General features: G+C 48.3%; 1 protein-coding gene across 1 annotated transcript in view; it reads left to right on the top strand.

Annotated features, from left to right (window-relative positions):
* The first annotated feature begins 6320 nt into the window (after window positions 1–6320).
* The window catches only part of BID (BH3 interacting domain death agonist), a 9585-nt gene continuing 6684 nt past the window's right edge, over window positions 6321–9221 (top strand). Inside the window, exon 1 of the mRNA XM_044914977.1 lies at window positions 6321–6370. Within this exon, the coding sequence (XP_044770912.1) occupies window positions 6329–6370 (42 nt within the window). The 5' untranslated portion in view covers window positions 6321–6328. The remainder of the gene's footprint in view (window positions 6371–9221) is intronic.

Genomic DNA, 9221 nt, shown 5'->3' with positions numbered 1-9221 from the left:
TAGGTATACTTTATTAGCTAACTTTCTTCTCTCTCTCTTTTTTAAGATTTTTATTTATTTATTTATTTGAGAGCGTGCACTGTGGGGGGCAAGGAGGGGCCGAGGGAAACCCAAGCAGACTCAGCACTGAGCCAGAGCTGAGTTGGGGCTCTATCTCATGACCCTGAGATCACAGCCTGAGCTGAAACAAAGAATCGGACACTTGACCAACTGTGCCACCCAGGTGCCCAAGCTAACTTTATTCTTGTAGGAAATGCGCTAATGTAAGTATTTGCTTAGAAGGAATTCATAAACTAGACTGCCCTGATTTGCCTGATCAATGAGGTCTTACAATCTGTGAGCTCTGGGTGGGAGAGCTGAACTCTGAGGTTGGAGACCGACCCTGGGGAGCTCTCAGTGCTTTGGCAAGTCTCTGTGATGAGGAAAACTCCAGAGTCTGCTCACTTGGTTGCTTCCCAGGCTCCATGCTGAGAAGGGAGCAGCCTGGGTGAGTGTGGTTGGGGTGGGCGAGGTGTGAGCTTGACTGCTGTGTCTGGAGAGCGCCTCAGAGCGAGGGCCCAGGCTGGCTCCCTCGATTCTCTCCTGAGGGTCCCGGAGGGGGTGTCCCCGCAGGGAACAGCTGCCTACCCTGCGTGTATGTGTGTCCTCTTCCAGGCTGCTGACTTGGGACACCCACAAAGCCGGAAGCAAGTTGGAGCCCTGCCAGGCCGCCTATGCCATGGATTCCAAGGTCAGCCCTTGGGCTTCTCCTGGAGGAATGCTTTGGGAGGGGGAGTGAACATGACCGAGGCCAGCTTTTTCTTTGTGTGTGTGCTGTCAGTGTGGGACCCCGCTGACCCCTTCTTTGACAATGCTGCAGGGAGGAGCCTCACATTCACAACTTAGAGGAGCACAGTAAAGAAAAGAGATCAAAGACCTGTCTTGTCTCCTTATCCTCTTCCCTCTACCTTGTGCCTGGTCACTCACTGGAAGAGCAAGGCAACTTTCTGATTCAGGACCATTTAGAAGCTCTAGAGTTCTTGGAAGTGATCACCCTGAGGTCATATAGGCCATTCCCCTGGCTTCAGCAGGATGGTACCTAAATTGCCTTCTCTGTACTCACCTTCTAACTAGCTGGAAGAGAAAATCATGGCATATCCAGTCAAAAGCTCTTTGTTCATCTGCTTACTAATAGTCTTTCTGCTTCCCTTCTCTGCCAACCTGTAGAGGCCCCAGCCCCAGGGGCTCCTCTGTGTGCACACTATGCATCAGCCTTTTGTTCTCACCAGCGATTGGGGAAGGTTTCTGCAAAAAATATAAGGATTTGGTGGTTAGTAAACTTGGTGGCCCACCGTTTCTGAATCCCTAAACATAGCAACACCTGGCACCTGGCAGGTTCTCAAGGTGTAGTTGAATATCCTCCTGAAGGGTGGAAACCATGTGATTTTTCAGTTTGGTATCCGGAGGGCCTGAGACACGGTAGGCTCAGCAGAGATGGTAACTGCTTGGCCAAAAGATTTCAGTAGCACCTTTGTCCTGATAAAGGTCTATTCTCAGTATCCAAAATTCCCTTCCATTTGGTGCCATTTAAACCTGCCCATTCTTGTCTTATACGTGTATGTATGTATGTACGTATTAAGATTTCCTTTAGTTTTTCTTGTAGGGCAGGTCTACTGCTATACTGTGGTTTATCTTATTATTTAATTTTTTTTAAGTAGGCTCCACAGGGCTTGAACTCATGACCCTGAGATCAAGACCTGAGCTGAGATCAGAGTCAGATACTTAACCAACTGAGCCACCCAGGCACCCCTATTTTATTTATTTATTTTAAGTAAACCCTATGCCTAAGTGGGGCTCGAACTCAGGATGCCAAGATCAAGAGCTGCATGCTCTACCTACTGAGTCAGCCAGGCACCCCCATTCTTGTCCCTTTTAACTTGCAACTGTTGTGTCCTTTCCCGTATTGTTGAAATGTCTGCATTAAGAACAGTGTTGCCATGTCACGCTTTGTGGCACTTGAACTTCCACAAGTGCTTTTGTCCGCCTTGTCCATTTCACCTGAAAACCCTCTGGGGGAGGAAGGGGGACAGAATTACCCCCAGCGTTTTCTCTTTTTTTCAACTTCAAGGTGAGAAAACAAAGACACATAAGTTGCCCAGTGTCTCATGGAGCTGGGGTTCACAGTCAAACACTGAGCAATTTCCTCTTATATTTCAGAGTTTGGCCCCCATCACAGTTTAATCCTGTTGTAGATTTTTCTGACTTTTTCCTTTTGAGGTTTTTCCAGTTTTTAAAAAATTGTGGTAGAATACATAGCATAAAATTTACCATTTTAACCTTTTTTTTTTTTTAAAGATTTTATTTATTTATTTGAGAGACAGAGAATGAGAGACAGAGAGCATGAGAGGGAGGAGGGTCAGAGGGAGAAGCAGACTCCCTGCTGAGCAGGGAGCCCGATGTGGGACTCGATCCCAGGACTCCAGGATCATGACCTGAGCCGAAGGCAGTCGCTTAACCAACTGAGCCACCCAGGCGCCCTCATTTTAACCTTTTTTAAGAACACAATTCACTAGCATTAAGCACATTCATGTTGTGGTGACACCATCACCATCATCCACCTCCAGAACTTTTCACCTGTTCAACTGAAACTCTGTCCCCTTTAAATACTAACTCCCATCCTCCTGTCCCCGTCCCTGGCAGCCCCTCTCCACTCTCTGTCTCCATGAATCTGACTACTCGCGGTCCCTCAGAGAAGTGGAGTCAAGCAATATTTGTCTATTGTGTGTCTGACTTATTGCGCTTAGCATCATATCTTGTGTTTGGTTTTTGGTTTTGGGTTTTTTTTGTTTGTTTTGTTTTGTTTTACTGTTAATGGTACTGTTCATCCACATTTTAGCATTCTTTTTTTTTTTTTTAAAGATTTTATTTATTTATTTGACAGAGAGAGACACAGCGAGAGAGGGAACACAAGTAGGGGAAGTGGGAGAGGGAGAAGCAGGCTTCCCGCGGAGCAGGGAGCCCGATGCGGGGCTCGATCCCAGGACCCTGAGATCATGACCTGAGCCGAAGGCAGACGCTTAACGACTGAGCCACCCAGGCGCCCCAGCATTCTTTTTTTTAAATTTTTTAAAAGATTTTATTTATTTATTTTTATTTGAGAGAGAGAGACACAAGCAGGGGGAGCAGCAGAAAGAGAGGGAGAAGCAGCAGGGACCCCGATGCAGGGCTCGATCCCAGGACCCTGAGATCATGACCTGAGCTGAAGGCAGATACTTAACCGACTGAGCTACCCAGGTGCCCCTCTTTTTTTTTTTAGATTTTATTTATTTACTTGACAGAAAATGTACAAGCAGAGGGAGTGGCAGGGAGAGGGAGAAGCAAGGGAGCCCAATGTGGGACTCCCATCCCAGGACCCTGAGATCATGACCTGAGTTGAAGGCAGACCCTCAACTGACTGAACCACCCAGGTGCCCCCATTTTAGTGTTCTTCTTTGATTTTTTTCTTTATATTTAGAGAAACAAAATAAGGGCAATTGGTTTGAATTTTTTTTTTTTTTTAACTGTTTGTATGGTGCTGTTTTTGCCAGGTTTGGGCACCTGGATTGTTCCAGTTTCTCAAAACACATCGGATAGCTTTCCATTTTTTTTCTCTACACTGAAACTGATTTTATAGCATGAGAGTTACTTTCGCATTTCTTTCTTTTTTTTTTAAAGATTTATTTGAGAGAGAGAGAGAGAGAGCATGAGTGGGGGCAGGGGCAGAAGGAGAGGGAGGTTGATCCCAGAACCCTGAGGTTCATGACTTGAGCCAAAACCAAAAGCTGGTCACTTAACCAACTGAGCCAGCCAGGTGCCCCTTGATCATTTCTCCTAATATACTTTTTCCTGTGATTTAAAAGGATAAATAGCTATCAGATCTTGTATCTTCTGAGACATCCATTTCAACTTTTATCACTAGAAGATCAGAAAGAGTCACAGTTGGGCACCTGGGTGGCTTAGTAAGTTGAGCGTCCAACTCAGCTCAGGTCATGAGATCCAGCCCCATGTTGGGCGCCACACTCAGTGGGGAGTCTGCTTGAGAGTCTCTCTCCCTTTCCGTCTGCTCCTCCCACTCGTGCTCTCTCTCTCTCTCTCTCAAATGAATAAATCTTTTTTAAAAGAAAAAGTCATAGTTTCATATTCGGTTTGTCACAAGCTCTATATGTTCTTGGAATTAAATACTATCAGCTCTTGAGCCTAGTTTCTGATACGTGGTTTAGTCTGGCCTGTTCTTGACCTGCCCATCTAACAGTGTCTGTCCAACTGCTTTATAACCAGCTGGTACTGAACATTTGAGTGTGTGGTAACTCAGCCCACAACCCTGCCCCAGCCCTCCTTTCTTCTCTCCTAGCCAGGACATCTCCTTCAGGTAGAAATGAAGGATGTTCTTGAGTTTCTAAGCTGTCTTTTGCTGCCTGGCCTCACTATACCGGAATTGTAAGGATTCGATCCAGCAGAGCTTTTACATGATATTCCCCCCCGCCTTTTTTTTTTTAAAGATTTTATTTATTTATTTGACAGAGAGAGACACAGCGAGAGAGGGAACACAAGCAGGGGGAGTGGGTGAGGGAGAAGCAGACTTCCTGCTGAGCACAGGGAGCCTGATGCAGGGCTCGATCCCAGGACCCTGGGATCATGACCTGAGCCGAAGGCAGACGCTTAATGACTGAGCCACCCAGGCGCCCCTATTCCCCCCTTTTAAGAAATAATTCTGGAGAAGGAAAGGCTGAATAACAATACATAAGTACCTTGTTTTATGCATTTCATTTATTTAAAACAATCTGCCCTCTAAAAACTGTCCTAAAAGGTTTCTGAATTTTTTTTTTTTTAATTTGCGAGAGAGAGAATGAGAGACAGAGAGCATGAGAGGGAGGAGGGTCAGAGGGAGAAGCAGACTCTCTGCTGAGCAGGGAGCCTGATGTGGGACTTGATCCCGGGACTCCAGGATCATGACCTGAGCCGAAGGCAGTCGCTTAACCAACTGAGCCACCCAGGCGCCCAAGGTTTCTGAATTTTTTTTTTCTTTTTTTAAAGATTTTATTTATTTATTTGAGAGTGAGAATGAGAGAGCATGAGGGGGGGAGGGTCAGAGGGAGAAGCAGACTCCCTGCCCAGCAGGAAGCCTGATGCGGGACTCGATCCTGGGACTTCAGGATCATGGTTTCTGAATTTTTTACATGAAAAATATTCAGGACTTAGAAGGCAAATAAATGTTATCGGCACCTTCATCTTCTGCTGAGCTTCTCTTACAGCCAAGTATGTGTGTGTGTTACATTTACCTGGGAGATCTCAGTATCCCTAGCCTTCTGGATGATTCCCTCTTTCATCCTAGGTCTTGGCTTGCTCTGAGCACAGCTGGCTGCTGGTGGTACAAGCACTCACCTTTGTTTGCCAAGAACACTGACCCAGGTGCAGTCAGTAACCCCAGAAACGTCCCTCCTGGCTCCCAGAGCACAGATGTTGAGCTGAGCTCCCACGGCAAGTGGTGATGGTGGACGGAGCTGGCGGGCAGAGCCCCCAATCCCTCGCATTAGAGCAGGAGTCATCCTCATACAGCCGGATTGTGGTTAAGGGGCATATCCTCCCGAAGCAAGCCAAGCCTGCCCAAAGGGAGGCATTATCTGCAGTCACTACTGCCCAGGATTTATGAAAAATCAGCTGGGTGCACAATACCATCTTAGCCCACAAAGGAGATTATGAAAAAGAAAGAGCTTCTAACTGCTGGATGCATAGCTGGTAGGGTGAGCTGAAGTTGCTAAAGGATACATGGGAGTTAGCAGGAGCATGTAAGTGTAAGGATGTAATGATATTTGCTGACTTCCCTAAAACAGCCTTTGGAACTTCCTCCTCCAAAAGCAAGCTCACCTCAGCTCAGTGTTTTCAGGATGTCATGCAAATGTCTGCAGAATCGGAGCTTTTTCTTTGGCACCTACTGGGGGCACTGCTTGAAGCAGACACTGCAGACTTGGCCTCTGCCCACTGGGTCCTCTTGCGACCACAGGGTCGTTCGGACATCTTAGGCCAGTAAGATATTTCAGGCCCAGCTGTCCCCAGAGCCCTTCCGCCAAGCTCAGCTGCAGACAGGGCCTCTGGCCCTGGACCGGGTTCCTGCACATCTCCCTGACTCCCTTTTTATCTTAGGTCAGCAACGGTTCAGGCCTCCAGGATGAGCGCATCACAAACTTGCTGGTGTTTGGTTTCCTCCAAAACTGCTCCAACTCTAATTTCCACAAAGAGTTGGAGGTGCTGGGCCGTGAACTGCCCATGCCGGCTTACCTGCAGGAGGACCACGATGATGGGCTGCAGACAGATGGCAACCGCTGCAGCTACTTCCTGGCAAGTGGGGAGAGAGGTAGGTGTTTGGCGCAGCCTCCTATGCCCCAGATCTGGGCTTTGCATTTAGGGAACCTAAGTCCTGGAAGGGAGCTTTGGGCTCAGTCTCCCCCTCCCTAGTCTCAGTCCATCGTAGATGTTTGTGTCATATGGTGGTTTGATCTGTACCTGTTGACTCTAGTGGAACGGGCCTGAGTTTCTAATTAGTTGAAAGCCACTCAGTTTCTTTATGATGACTCTTTGAATCTGTATAGTACCTTACACTTTTATGTGTATCGTGGCGGGATTATCTACAACATGCCTAGGGCATTGAAGTATTCTGAACCTAATTTCCAGATGAGGACACTGAGGCCCAGAGACGGGTAAATGATGAACCCCAAATCAAATAGCGACTGGGCACAGTAAGAGTCAGGCTTGGGGCCAGGCCTCTCTTCTCGAGCTGGGCTCTCTTCCATTATGCTCCCATGATATGTCCTCTCAGCATGTCATGGTTTCCAGACTTCACCTCTCCTCACCCACATTCCTGTGCTACCTCTTCCAACTTTACTTTTTACTCCTGTGCCGTTGGTGCAGCCTCCACAGATGGAGGCCATCCTGAGCTGAAGGCTGAGGGAGCAGGGCTGGGAAGCATGTTGAGAATTAGCCTCTTCTAGATTCTGGGTACATTGGAATTCCACAAGGAACATTTTCAAAATGCACAGTCCTTGGGCCTGACTCCAGCTGTCTGCACCAGCGTGTTCTAGGGTGGAAGACTCCCAGGTGTTTATGAGGTATATGCCCTGGTTAGGATCAGTGCCTTAAAAGCCTAAGGTGACTCTGAAGACCTGGAGCCAGGCCTCCCAACCTAGCCGAGAGTGGAGTCAAATCCTCCTGCCTCCACGGAAATCTCCTGGCATACAAGATTGCACTGCCCTCTGGTGGCCACGGGGGGGGGGGACCAACAGCTGATCCAGCTTTGGACCTCCAGCTTTATCTTAATTTGGGTGGGTGGGGTATGGCAGGAGTTCCCCCACGAGCCAGGGTGTGCCAAAGACTTTCTGTGCTTTAGAATCCAGCCACCGCATCTTCTGGGTGGCCCTAAACTTGAGTAAGAGCAACTGGTCCTCTTAGGGAGGGGATGGTGGGGCAGGAATGGCTTGGCTGTCAGAAGCTGCTGCAGGGCTAACTGCAGCCAGAGGCTGCACCCTGAACTGTCCTTTGCTCTTCTACACCATTACTTGCCCTTAGACTGCAAAGCCTGGCTTGACTGAAATGTCATTTGAAAAAGTGATTATGGGGCTGTACACCACACCTCACCTCTGGTAGAAAACTGGCCTGTAGGTTAAGTACCTGCCCCAGGTACTTAATAGAGACTCTGTATACCACAGTTCCGTTGGTGAATTCATTTACTCAGCTGGATACTGACTGAATCTGCCAGGACTTCTGAAGTTTGCTGGAACCAAGTGAAAAAGCTCAGAGAAATCCGTGAGGCAGCCAGTACAGCGGGAGCTCCGGAGAGGCTGGTGCTCTGAGGGGCCAGGAGAGACTGCATGGCTGTAACTGCACTTGAGCTGGCCTGTGGAGGAAGGGGCACACTTTGGCTCTTTGGGAGCTGGTAAGAGGCAATGGCAACGGCGTATGCAAACACTTGCAGGTGGAAAGCCTGGGGCCTGTTAAAGGTAGTGTGAATAGTTGGGTTTGGCTAGCGAGTTTGGAGGGAATAGTGCAAGTTAAGGTCCAAGGTGTTTTGAGGCCTGGTTGCAACTTGTCACTTCAGCAGGTGTGAGCCCGTGAAGGCATAGAGAAGTGACTTCCTAGCCAGACTCCATGGGTCATGGTCAAGACCACCATGGGGCAGGTGAAACGCTGAGGGCACAGAATTTAAGGAGGGGCCCTCCCCAGGGCCACAGCAGTACCCCCAACCCCCTCAAAGCCTCTTTCACTCTTGCACCTCAGTGCCTCACTGGCCACAGCATATGGTGGAGAGTGGGGAAGGGCCTGGAGAGCAGAGAGGGGGCTCGGAGCTTGCCGTCATGATCCAGATGAGAGCTGATGGAGAACCCCCATCCGGGCGGTGGCGCTGGTGACACTAGGACAGACAGGTGTGTCTGCGCTCTGAGATGAGGTGTGACCACTGCTTGAGGATGGCTGCAAGCATTGCGGAGATGGAGATTTCTGTCCTGGGTAACGAAGAAGCCAGAGGGAGGGTGCAAACACAGACGAAATACAAGATTTAATGGGAGAAATAACGGTAGCTGGCATTTATCGAGTGGTTATAGGGGCAGGGACAGGATTCGTTCATTGACTCGTTCATTGTGCAGTTGTTGATCGAGCTCCCGTGTGCCTTGCCTTTTTAGTGCTGCATGTTTGACAGTAAACAAAACATTTAAAAATCAGAGCTCTTGAAATAAGTCAAACAGAGAAAGACATGTATCATATGACCTCACTGATAGGAGGAATTCTTAATCGCAGGAAACAAACTGAGGGTTGCTGGAGTGGGGGGTGGGGTGGGAGGGATGGGGTGACTGGGTGATAGACACTGGGGAGGGTATGTGCTCTGGTAAGCGCTGTGAATTGTGCAAGACTGTTGAATCTCAGATCTGTACCTCTGAAACAAATAATGCAATATATGTTAAGAAAAAAAAGAAGAAGAAGGTAGCAGGAGGGGAAGAATGAAGGGGGGGAATCGGAGGGGGAGACGAACCATGAGAGATGATGGACTCTGAAAAACAAACTGAGGGTTCTAGAGGGGAGGGGGTTGGGAGGATGGGTTAGCCTCGTGATGAGTATTAAAGAGGGCACATTCTGCATGGAGCACTGGGTGTTATGCACAAACAATGAATCATGGAACATTACATCATTAGTTTTTGATGTAGTGTTCCATGATTCAT

This window comes from Neomonachus schauinslandi, chromosome 5 (genome assembly GCF_002201575.2).
Source record: "Neomonachus schauinslandi chromosome 5, ASM220157v2, whole genome shotgun sequence".
Classification (NCBI taxonomy): domain Eukaryota; kingdom Metazoa; phylum Chordata; class Mammalia; order Carnivora; family Phocidae; genus Neomonachus; species Neomonachus schauinslandi.
This window is presented reverse-complemented; position numbering and strand designations above follow the sequence as displayed.